Raw genomic sequence first — 13,157 nt, 5'->3', positions numbered from 1 at the left:
GATACCAAGCAGGGTCACACTGTTCCAGCAAGCACTGAGGGAAGGCTAAGCAGTCAGCAGAAGCTGGTGGAAAGATGTTAGATGCAGCAAAGGGCATGTGTCTAGCAAAAAAAGTGAGACAGAGGGCACCTATGACTTCTGTGGGTTTATATCTATCTTCCAATTATGATTAACCTTTCCTCAGAACCACCTCCACCCTCTCCATTTAAAGTGGTAAGGCCACTCTTTTCTGCAACCTGCGCCTATTACATATGTTGTAAAATCCCCAGAATTAAAATATAAAAGGAATGATTTTTTTTGCTTAAAAAATATACCCTTATTAATTAAAATTCAAATGACAAAGGATCATACTCCTTCTGGAGAGGCCTGTTTCTCTCTTGAGTGCAGACTGAGCTATAATGAATAGCCCTGTGTCTCAATTTTTATTAGGATCATAGGGATGAATAAGTTAGAGATCGTAAATCTTGTCCTCAGTGCCCACCTCTCTCCTATGCCCTCCCTGGCCTAGACAAAAGGAGTAGATCTTCCATTCTTTTGAGCAGAGAGAGCTATACTGCAGCAAGTCTTTGCCTGGACACCATGGGATAAGACAGGTTCTATATACACTTGCATATGAACCCACTGCCCAGCACACTGCACATCTTTATGGCTGTTTGTTCCAAGTGGATTTCTAAGCCAGTCATATACAGTGTTATTCAAAAACTCTGTACATGTACAGAGTGTATTGCAAGTGTCAAAATTACCAAAGGGAAGTGCCTGGAAAAATTTTCATAAAAAAACCAACCAACCAAACAAACAAACAAAAAAACTCCAACCAACAGCAGAATAACTTTGTTGCTTTTAACAGATTTTAGGAGAGTGGATATAATTGCATTCACCTAAAGTATGTACAGCAGAGATTTCAAAACTGATGTTGAGAATTCCAGTGAAGAGTGGCATTTTGCTGGTATTTCCTACCCTCTCTCTCCACAAACACTTACTGGAAACCCATGAGGCAAATATGAGACAACAGTGTGGAGGAGGGAGCACAGCTTGCTTTACGTCTCTCCCTCCATGCCAATGAATTTCCAGCACTGACATCTTGCAGAGCTGTCTAACAGCATCACACAAGTAGAACTCTCCTGCCACAGCTTACAGCCAGGTACAAAAATAGGTGTTGTAAAGCACAACTGCTGTTTGGCACTGAGTGAGGATCCCCCAAAACGTTGCCATTCCTGTTACACTTTGAATACTGTCAATTCCACTCTCACCTTGAGCTACTCACCCAGCTCCAACTGCGCTGATTCTGGGCTGTCATGCAAACATGCCAAGAAATATCTCTGCGTTCCTGTGTCCATCTACTCCTATTTCAGCTGACTATCATTTCTAAAAGGTAGAGCAACCTTAAACAAGGGCTAAGGTAGTCGCAGTGCAGATTGCCTGCTCATACATAATGCAGAGCTACAGACTAAAAAAAGACTTAGGCTCCAAGCACTCCAGTATTGGCACAGGTGATTTATTGAAGTACTGCTTCTGCAGTGAAACTCAGATCCTATCAATACCAAGCTGAGCTGATTTCATCTGAGAAGCAAAGAATCCAGTTACAGCTGTGACTTCAAATTAACATGTAATCCCAAATTTCCATTTAGTTCCCACATTTTCTTCTAAAATATCTTCACTTCAGAGTTCACTTAATTATTTTTGCCTAATTCCCAAAAAAAAACCCCAAAACCAAACCAAAAATCCAAACAAAAAAGAAAAAACATATAGCAGACTATGTATCAGATTTCAACAGAATAAAATACATAAAAATGAAAAAAAAGCGTAAAAAATCAAAATGCTAACAAACAGCCATTTTGTCAGCAAACAGCTTTACAGATGTTTAGAAAGTTAATACATAACAGTCAGATAATTAATAGTTCTCAAGCTCTGTAAATACCTCCTGCGGCATCCTCCTTATGCATTGCTTCAGAGTACCAGCCTGGATAATCCTTCCTGAATACAGCTCAGCTCCCTGATCCTTTCCTTTGCATATGTCTCCATAACCTTCGAGCACCTCTGCCATTTCTCTTATGCACTTCTTCATATTCCTTTGAAGGTCTCACAGTTTCGTAATTATTTAACTTCTTGCTTCAAATATCCCTCTTTTTATTTTTTCTGGAATTCCTATTAAGAACATGACTTCTCACAAATATATGGCATACTGCAGTATAAACACACAGCGTACCAAGACCCCTTCCTGTTCCGTGAGCAAGGCTGCTTCACTGTGCCCTTGCAGTCTTTCATTCAAGTCTACCTGGCCTGTCTTATCCTAATGTTTAATCCACAAATTCTCTGAGCATGAAATATTTCCTCATTCTGTGTTTGTGGGAACTTTGAACAACCATTGTCCAAGATTGTGGCCTAAGAATTAGCAGACATATATAAAAATAGCATGGAAAAATACCATATATTAGAAAAAAATGGCTGAGGAAAATCAGGAATTGGAATTGGTACAAGTGCTCTAGCAAGTCTAAATAGGACAGACCTTGCATATTTATTTATTCTTTCATTTATCTACTGAAGCTATATGGAAATTATTGATGCTAGTAGTAGCTAGTGGCTGGGAAGCTGAGTTCAGATATTCTAAACTGAAAAACAATAAATGGAAGGAAAAGTCATAAGCAGATAAAGCTTCCAGATTTTGAGGATATCAGTGGAAGCTGGTCTTAAAGAAAGTAAAAGGTCAGGTATTTCTGAATAAGTTCAAAAGTTAACGGGAGTGAAACCTACAGCAGTACTGGCAATTTGTTTCTAGTCAACATCATCATTTGAACAAAAACATTCTGAATGCAAGCTTTTAGCAGCAGCAGTAAGGTGTGTAACTTCTAAAAAATACATTTATTTATTAATGCTATATTATAAGAACATAAAAACTTAATGAATACTCAATGAATAGTGCAAAGACATCCTGTGATGTCTTATCTAAAAGCTCCTCAACTTGAGCGCTAATAATAAGCTTAGTGAGCTCTGAATTCTTCAATGATTAACAATATAATAAAGTACTGTTGTCATTTGGAGACAGTAACTATTGCTAAAATAATAAATACTAGTTTATCAGCATAAAAGATCTACCAGTTTACTTAAAAGTTGAGAAAAAAATAGAAAAGATATTAGAAATTATATCTATGAGAAAACTGATGCACAGTCAGGTAATGTAGGAGAAATGGACCCAAAGTCTCATAATCTTCAGTTCAGTGTCCTGTCCCATGGAGCCACCTTCATAACACCAACTGCTTTTAAACACTACTGTTAATGCTATGCCAAAGGACTCATATAATAAGAGCCCTTCAGATATGCTAGAAATACTTTCCAGTAGGTAAGTTTAGAAAGGTTACTAAACTGCAGAAATATTGTCCTTACTGCAGAGTACAGTAAAATATAGGAATCTCCATTTATAAGGAGATGGCAGAGAGCACCAGTCCAAGTCAGCCACTTACCTTGAAGACGTTGCATGACATTGGCAATGTCTCTAGATCTTGCCACTAGTCGGGATGAAGCCATGACCTCTTTGCCACGAGTCCAGTTTCCCTGAGAGAAGTCTCCCTCCAAGTTGTGGAGCTCAGTGAGATGAGGATCTTGGACCGCTTCCTTTTAGCATTCAACCCTCAGCCATGGCACAGCATCCCTGGGGCAGTCAGACGCCTCCAGTCCAATGCTGGCCCTCATAGGGTTGGGGCAAAACACTGGTAAACAACCTCAGCGCCTGAGAAAGAAAAGTACCAAGGTTTAGAGGAAACTTACCAGTTCTGCAAAACTAAGAAGTATGAGTCTTAATAGTTATCTTAACAGGTAAAGAGTGGTATGCTTTGCCCATAGTGTACACCCCAGCCAGAGATACAATTAATGCTGAAAGCTTGCTTGGCAATCATGAAGCAGAATGAAGCTGCAAAAACAAATCATTAAACACAATTGGCAATGCACCAGACATAAATCCTTTCCTGAGGATGCTCGTGGATGTTGTTTTAGAAATAACAATAATGTTACACTTATTAAAAGCAATATCATAATACTTCTTAACATAAATAATATTAGGCATAAAAGAGGAAAAAATAAATCACTTGCAAAATGCAAAAGCTGTAAAACTCTCATTCTATTTCACCATGCTAGGAAGGCACACATAACAGAAATTCATTGATCAGGATAATTCCTAACTCCACTGGCCAATGTGGTCTAATCTGAAAGACTGAGATTCACATATTTCATTGTTAAATAAAATTGTATTTAAATTAATTTTTCCAGTGTGTGATGATGCTGTATTTTGGGTCATTTAACATCGAAAGCTGTGAACTAGAACTGCTACACATACATAACACTTTTGTAACTATGTGACTATAAAGCTGATCTAAAAAAAAAATTCAAATTAGATTCTTCAGATAACTTATCAATAACATCTTATCTTCTGAAGAACAAGTACATGTTGTATATGTATGCACCAGCTTCCCTGATAAGAAATACCTGAGTATATACACACCAAGAATAGTTGCATTCATATCACACACACTGGGCCCATCCCAAATTCAAGAGGCTAGGCAGTTGATCAATATCACAAATGTGAGTGGGTTTATTGGTGGTGTGCACTTTCCTCTTTTCCTGGCCCCAAGGTCCGTCAAAGAATAATCTTCCATTATTAGGCAGACAAGCCTTTAGGCCACACAGTTTAGGTCCTATGAAATTTCCCAAAGGAGCTGTGTCAACATGTAAGGGCTTCCAGAGGAAATTACATTTCAACATTTCCTTTTCTGACCCTTCAAACTATGCCTGACCCAAGGAACTTCCTGCTTTCCCTCTTACTGATGTTTTTATTGTATGTTTACATTGTATTTTGGATGTGTAAATGCTGTTCAGCTTAACAGACCAAAACTGGCTTTAAATCAGTGGAGCTGAGGGAAGCACGCTTGTCACAGACAACAGTGTAGAACAGACCACAAAGTCCACCCATGCCCTTGGGCTGTGCTCTTATGTGCCATGGTCACAGTGGTACTAATACCTACTCCAGACACATTGTTCTTTTTGCATATGTCTGCACTTTACATGACACCTGGATGCTCATATCCTCACTCTCTTCCCACGTATGTCTTCTCTCTCCTTCAGGGGCCTCCTTCTCTTCCTACTCCTTCCCACCTTCCAGGCTCTGCCCCACACCCTTCTCAGGGTGCACAGAGACTATGCATATCAGTCACCACTTCCCAAGCATGGAAAGGCACTCTGACAGGTAGGAACCTCACCCTTGTGAAGAAGGTACAGCAACCTCTAATAGCAAGCTGCTAGACTAACTTTTGGGCAGGGATAAGGGGTATTAAAAATGCCTTGTCTGATTGCTTTTGGCTAATAGCAATAACAATATCAGAATACCAGCCCACTCACACCTTGACGTAGCTGGTGTAAATCAGCTGCACATGAGCAGATTTAGAGGAGCTGTGGAAGATCCTGATCCAACTCCAAGTTAAAAGCGTCTCAGAAATTGTTATGAAGATATATGTTCAATCTACTCATATAGCAGGCTGAGTCACTGTGCAGCAATAAATGGAAGACATGCAATTAATAATTTATTTAGCTGATATTAAATTATATGCTTCATAGGAAGAACATGCATTTCTAAATATATCTCCTCATTCAAAAGCTCCTTTGCAAGCAGTGGAAATTAACTCCTTTAAAGATGATGCTAAGTTAGGAAAGAAAGATTCTCGTGTGCACAGTCACCTCCATAGGCAGAAAACCACAGTGACAGCACAGTGACACATCAACAGAATAGACGAAACAAATCTTCATGCACCCTTCCCATGTGTCTTCAGCCAACATCTACAGCTCCACAGAACAAAAAAATCCTACATGGATAGTCAAGAGTTCAATATAATGCAGAGAGGAAATTTTTCATGACTTCTACAAGCAGTTAAAGCCTTCAACAATTTATTTTTTTTTTCTGAAAGACTACAGCATTAAAATCTTTAAATATGTGCATAGCTGCTACACAAAATAGTTTTTAATAAGTTGAATGACTTTTCCATTTCAGTGTCAGACACAAAGATGTGTCTTCAGATGGATATGTTTTCAAAATACACAAGCTTTTAAAAAGTGCATGGCTTAAATTCCATAAATCTTAGCCTGAAATAAACCTGAAGGACTACATAAGCTATTCCCTGTTTTAGCATTCAACATTATAAATTACTAATTTTTTTGGTCTAAACACACATGGAATGAAGATGAGTTTCACGAGAGTGAAATGGAATGGTTTTGCACATAAATTAGATAAATCTTTTATTACATTTGCCACTTATCTGGATTTAACAGATGAAGTATACACTGATAACATTTTCTTATATTAATAACCTGGTCCTCTGGTTTTAGGATGAAAAGAGGAAATGTGAACTTCTTCTCTCATGTAAGAGCCATTTGGCTTCAAATTCTCTTCAAATGCCAGAAAAGTGGGATTCTTCTCTTCTACAGAAGAGATAAGAAAAACACTACATCTATTGTGGGTTAACTTTCTGAGTCCCTCATGTAATCCTCTTTTTCCCATTGTGCTCAGGAGCACTTTGAATTAAAAAAGTTAATATGTTTTTCTTTTGTTGGTAAAACTAGAATACCACTGGCAAGACCAGGTTGTATTTTATCTTTTATTTCTTAAAGTTTATAAAACATATTAAAGAAAAACAGACCTGCCTGTCAGCAGCATGGTTCCAGAAAAACAGCAACACCTGCTAGGTGCAGGCAACATATAAGACATACAACATGGCTGAAGGTAAACCTGACCAAAAGAAGGATAACCAGTTCTCCAACTGTACTTCGTGCTGGTACAAACTGCAGATTCCAGATGACCTCACCAGTGGTCCCTTCCAACTGTAACCATTCTGTGATTCTTTGATTCCCAGTACACTGGGCTAATGTCACATATAGGAGTCAGAAGAAGAAGCTACTGATATAAAAGCATGGTTGTACTTGAAAATACAATTTTACGCTTCTATAAACTCCCATTGTAGCAACAATAGATAAAGAAACTCCAGACAAACAATAATAAACACAGATAATAAGTAAAGATATTGATGAGAGCAAGAAATGGTGGCACGCAGTGAGAGGACTGTTTCTAATCTAGGACATTTCAAAAAGAGATATTTGAGAGAAGGATAAGCAGAGTAATAAATTCAAGGAACTCCTGCAGCTAGAAGTCATTTTCAAATCAGATGTTACATAGATATAAGAAATACAGTGGAATAACTACAATAACTACAGTACATGGACTGAACAAAATCTCAGGAACAGCAGAAATAAGGTCAAGTGTTGGGGTGAACAAAGAGGCAGACTTCCCTGGCAAGCAACAGTTGCACGGAACTGACCAAGCAAAAAAAAAAAAACTCCAGGAAAAGAATTTCTGAGCATGGTTTACCGTTGCAGTGCAAGAATTCCACTTAATGCACAGGTTCAGTTTCCGGAATGTCATGGAAATGTAGCCAGGTTGATAGATGCTGCTAGAATGGATGCAATCCTATGAGACAGCATGAGCCTCATGGCAGTCAGGAATAAATGATTCACATAAAGGTAGGAACCAAAATATTCTGGAGGTCATAACTGCATTTTTAAATATCAAATAGTCACAGAACCAGCTATTTTAGGTTGGGGTTTAGTTAATAGTGGGAAAAAATGCTAATCATAGAAAATAGCTCTGATTAAGGAAGTGATTTATGTAGTCCAAAATATTGCAAGAATAATCCAACGTAAGCAGGTCAGAAGATGATCTAAAGAGACAGTGCTTAAAAAATAAATAAAAGAGAAATCAGTACAGAACTCAACTAGACTGAAAAGCACAGTGAAGCAGGCTGAGGTTTTCTTTAAAGTCTAGTTTTTTTCCAAGGTCTAGTAGCTGTACACCTATGCAGGACAGAATAAAACTGCTCCAGACATAACTGGAAAAGCCATCACTTAGAAATAAGCAGGCAGAAACAAAGAATGAGAAGTGAAGAACACTGCCATAGTGTTTGCTGTCTACCTGGATGAAGAAAGACTTACTGAAAGACCATCTGAGAAATAAAGACAGCAAGCCAATGGTTCTTAGCCGAGTAAGTAAAAAGAAAGTATAAAATAAAATTGAGAAAAGATTAATTTGCCTCAGTTGATATTATACTGATTTTTCCACTGAAAACATTTCTGATAGACAAAGGCACAATAAAAAATGGAAGCAGCACCATCTGAAAAAAAAGTTAAAAGTGGAAAAACTCAATAAAATCCATTCCAACATATACATAACTTGTAGAATATGAATTGAGAATACATTTGTAAACTTATTTGAATAACCTATCAAGCTGCAGTTAATGCCTCGTGGATATACTAAAATTAGGAGCTAGGACAAAGACATGGAGGAGAGTGATCCAAAATGATTCTTAATACTATCCTCAGAGAAAATGTGGTATCTCCTCACTGATCTTCCAAAATCTAGGCCAACAGAGGAGTCCCTTTGGTAATTGTTTCTGATGGTTGAACTGCAAATCTGTAGTTGTTCGCTTAAACCCAATGCAGCAGAATTCAGTGGATACTGGAACTTTCCCAAGTCCAATAGGACATAAGTGTGCACCACATAAGATCATGGAAAATGTGATTTTGGCTCTGAAAGGTGTTTTCGATAGTTGAATCCCAATATTATCACTCTGTGCTTCCTTTCTCTACTATGTGGATTGCTTTTGAATAGAAAAAGATGGAAGAAGAGAAAAATTACGACCTCTGACAAAGAATGCATTGAAACAGGAACACTGAAACACAGTGTTCTCACAGACCATTCAACCCCACACTGACTCAATGTGCTGTAGCTACCTGGGGGTATCGAAATTTGGGTTTTTTGGGAAGTGTGGGGAAGAAGAGAGTGATGTTTGGATCCTTTCTGGAACTCCAGATTATTTTGGTTCATCTAGTTATCCTTCAGCATGTTTTGGAGCTGAACAAAAGTTTTTTATTCTCCAGAAGTTTGAAGGTCTTGCAACAGCAATTAATAATCTGGAAGATCAAGGAAATTTACACATCTGACATTTAAATCTGCGGCATATATGGCACACAATCTTCTATGTTTTACCTATAATTGTACTCTAGTATTTAAAATTTATTTGCAGAATCCTAGGAATGCACACATCTATGTAGGTATTTGCATTTCAGCAAGTGACCATTTTATTGTCTGGTTTTTATTAGTTTTTTGGGAGAATGGGTAAAAATCCAGTGGTGTGCTTCTTGTCTTGAAAGCTTTAATGTCATTTGAACAGAAAATGCAAAGTGTTCTAGGAGAAAATAAAAGGCAGAGACTTGCTATTTTTTTGGAAAAATTGGCAGAACATACATTGTTAGATACATTCAAAGGTCATTCAGTCTTACTGATACAAAGAGTTAGACCTCTTATACTACAATTTAGTAATCCTGTTATTGAAGTTCTGTGGGAATATATTATAGTTATATAGCTGTTGGTAATAGTAGCAGACTGGGATCAGTAGCTCATTACCTTCTACAAACACAGGATATAATCCTTGCCTCAGAGAGCTTACTATCTTTGCAGACAAAGACAGGTCACGATTAAGATCAGAGGTCACAAAACACAAGCGAATAGGACAGAGTGAAGTCCAGATCTAACGTGTAAGCTGGTTAACAGGAGGAGAATCGTTCTGATTTTTCTGTTTTAATACTGATATGGCACCTAGGATTTCTGTGGCATAATATGACCTTTAGCAAAAGACCCTTGCAGAGGTACATCTGTAGGAGAAAAAAAAAAAAAAAGACCACTAAAATAGAAAACACTGAGGCATCTCAGGAAAGGGTGGGTCAAACTGAGTTTGAGATAAGCAAGTAAGCGTCAATTCTTTGGTATTCCCGCACATTTCCCAAGCAAGAAACCTAGCTTAAGTATAACTTGTGAGCACGGGGCAGACAACTGCCATATGAATGGAGACAGAAACACCTCTGTCTTCCACATTACATCTGTGCCTTTGGGTGAAACAAAGGCAAAAGTCCAATTGCTACAGAGGTACACCACTGCACCTCTAAGAAGATACAAGTTCTGTGACCTCTAAGGAGACAGAAAAATTCTAAAGTTTTGTCACTAACCATGGTAACAAGTAAGTATGGAAAAAAAAGTTTATGTTTGATATACGTACTTTCCCAATAACTACAGACACTACTTGATAAGAAAAAAAATGAGCCACAACTGACTTCCTTTAACAAAGCATAACTGAGATGGATCAATGGGGTATCTGTCTGAAGGTTGAATGTATGTGTATGCCTCTTGGGGCTTGATCCACTGAAGCTCTGTAGACCTCCAACAATCACTCTAACTGTGCTGACATTGGAAGTTCTCCGGGGATTCATGCTTTGTTCACTGTCTCACCCAGCAAGATCCTCCTTGGGGCCAGGAACTCTTACCCTCTCCTCAAATGCATTTAAACACTAACAGGATGTTGCTCCTCTTTCCCTGAGCACCTCTGCTCTCCCTGACCTGGTATCAAAGTGTTAGTTTCTTTGAGCAGTGTACTCACTGATACACTGTGTAACTCGGCATGGCTCTAGTGAAGTTCACAGGAAGATGCTTCTAAGGTGTCAAGTACACACACAAAAAAAAAAAATCTTTGAGGACTTTCATATTCAATAAAGAGAAAGTAATGCTGCATGGAGGTGTATAGACATTATGAGATTCTTGTGTCTGTATTACATGCAGCAGTCCAAATCACTACTGACACTTACCACAGTAACTCAAAGTAAAAATAGAATAAAATTGCAAAAAAAAGGAAAATCTCAAATGTATTACAGTTCATTTGTTATTAATACCTATCCACTGGTATTTTATACTCAGCAACACAGAATTGCTACTGACATATATTATCCCTGAAGGTAATATAAAACAAACAAACAAAAGCAGACATTATTAACAAAAATTAAAAGAACAGGAGGGAAGTGTAAGGATTATTCCTTCTGCTTTCACATTTAGCAGAGTTTTCCAAGATGAGAATTTAATTATTCCAACATGCAGCACCATGCTCATTCTGGAGAGCTCCTTTTCCCAAGGAAAACATTAGTGCCTAAAGGAGTATGTTAAACATCCCAAATGACAATAACTGACTTCCACGAGAAAAAAAAAGTGAGTAACTCCAAAATTTTAACACTGTACCTCATAAATCAGGTTTTTTTAAATGTCATTCAGTGCACAACAAACAAAAAAGAATTTCTGCTTACCAGTTTAATGACATAGTACCCTGATTTTTTTCTGTCTAGCGGCAACATTTTAACATAGCTCATCAGCATTTATAGCTTGGGATCTGTTTAAATGTAAAAGTACACACAGGAATCACAGAACTAGTTATCAGAGATCATAGAGAGCAGACAGTCCATCACTAGTACTACTACAAGAAAGTGCGTGCCTATTAAGAGTCGTTCAACAGGCTCCGCACTTGAAAAGTACTGGCAAGCAGCCAGAAACACCACACACTATTTTCCTACAAGTCACATAGGTATAAATCCCTTACAGTGAGGAGCACTGGAGTTTCCCTCAGCATCACATAGATAATTTAAATAAGTATTCCCTCATCAATTTGCAAAATTTGGTCTGCTGTGGCAGGTTACTAATATTCCTTAAAAGCACTTTTCCTCACGAATATGGTTGTGAAAATCCTAGTAACAACCTTGACTGTGAGTATTTCAGCAGGCCTTACCTCTGGGAAGTTACCACACAAGCCAGGGAACATATGGGCTCTATGCATCTCTGTCGCGATGCACTTGTCCTTTTTGCATCATCACTGCAAGCAACCCAGCCTGAAACTGGCTTCACGGGAGCGCACATGAATAGTCACATCCCCCTTGATGTGCTGGCCTGCAGCGTGTGACTGAGCATAAAACCGGGTAGCTCGGCAAAACACACGTACGTTCACCACAGCCCTCCGCCGGGGTTCTCTACGCCGAAAGGGTAAAACCTCAAACCCACCGCGGAAAACGGACAAACTCCGAAACCACGGCACCGAGTTTCGGATTCACCTCTAGACAGTTCGGCGTAGGGGAGGAGAAGGCGGCTGGTGGGCAGCCGGCAGAAGCTGCCCCATGGGGCTCCCTCCTTCCCGGCCGCGGTCCAGCGGCTCGTGGGCTCACCCTGGGCTCACCGAGGCGGCGGCCCCCGCCGAACACCCGCAGCCCCAGGACCCCCTCGCCCCGGCCCCGCGCCCCCGCCGCGCCCCTACCTCCGCCCGCCGCGCCGCACCGCACCGCACCGCACCTCGGCGCGCCCGGTGCAGCTCCCTGGTTACCGAGCACAACACGCCGCCCCGCCCCGCCGGCCCACGGCGAGGAAGCAGGTGCGGGGGTGGGGAGAGGGCGGGAGCACGGGTGCGTGTGCGGGGGTTGCGTTGCCGTATCCTTGCGGCGCTCCCCAGCCCGCTCCGCCACTGCCGCCTCCAGGCTGCAGCCCAGCCCCCCCCGCCGTGCCCCGGAGCCCGCTGTCCTTGCGCGCATCGCGGGGGGGCCGCGCCCCGCCACGCCCCGCCGCCGCTGCAGCAGCAGCAAAGCCGGGGCAGCTTGTCCGGGGGCGGACGCACTGACCGCTGTGCCGGGGAATCGGGGGGATGAGGCACCGGCCTCGGCCCCGAGCCTTGGCACCCCCGAAGTGCGCCCTGGCGAGTAGCCGAAATACTACTGAGAACGAGTGTATTGAGCTGTCGCTGCTAATTACTATTACTGGTAATATTACTATTATTATTGCTGCAATATATAGCGTGCTGTAGGGGCATTACCTTTGGTGTAGGCTCCAGGGCATCATCGCGCATAAGGCAGGGAGCTGCACAAGCAAACTGGGGCACCAGCTCTTACATAACAGCAGCAGGACAGAAATATTCGAAGGATCTAGCAAGACGGTCTGCCACTTTTGAGCTCAAACTACACTAGCCGTGCAACAGTGTTTATGCCACTAGTATAAAATGTGATTCTGCCTCTTCCAAAGACATTGCACAAACCCTATGACCTAATTGGGCTTTTTCCCTCCTTCATTTTGATTGTTACCATTAAGGCTAGCTTCATGCAGGAGACAGAAAGATATTTTTCTGCTAATCTGTGTCATTGGGAAAGAAAAACGCTCATTTTGTTGGGAGAAGCAGTGCCAATGAACCTCTTAGTTTTCATCTTTTCTGGCAGTG

The 13,157-nt window shown here is 40.5% G+C and overlaps 1 protein-coding gene across 19 annotated transcripts in view; it reads right to left on the bottom strand.

The window, feature by feature from the left end:
* The window catches only part of SYNE1 (spectrin repeat containing nuclear envelope protein 1), a 296,931-nt gene extending 284,157 nt beyond the window's left edge, over window positions 1-12,774 (bottom strand). For 17 of the 19 annotated variants that reach the window (XM_027634231.1, XM_027634245.1, XM_027634238.1 and 14 more), the window contains exons 1-2: window positions 12,210-12,277; window positions 3,459-3,724 (exon numbers count right to left, since the gene is read on the bottom strand). In XM_027634231.1, coding sequence (XP_027490032.1) covers window positions 3,459-3,522 — 64 coding nt within the window. In that variant the 5' untranslated portion in view covers window positions 3,523-3,724; window positions 12,210-12,277. Of the gene's footprint in view, window positions 1-3,458; window positions 3,725-12,209; window positions 12,324-12,758 lie in introns of those variants that run through there. The other 2 variants (XM_027634233.1, XM_027634232.1) reach the window with 2 other exon arrangements.
* Between the last annotated feature and the right edge of the window lie 383 nt (window positions 12,775-13,157).

The sequence above is a fragment of the Corapipo altera genome, unplaced genomic scaffold (assembly GCF_003945725.1).
Source record: "Corapipo altera isolate COAL_440 unplaced genomic scaffold, ASM394572v1 2b, whole genome shotgun sequence".
NCBI lineage: Eukaryota > Metazoa > Chordata > Aves > Passeriformes > Pipridae > Corapipo > Corapipo altera.
Note: the sequence above shows the minus strand (reverse complement) of the source record. Positions and strands in the feature narration are given on the sequence as shown.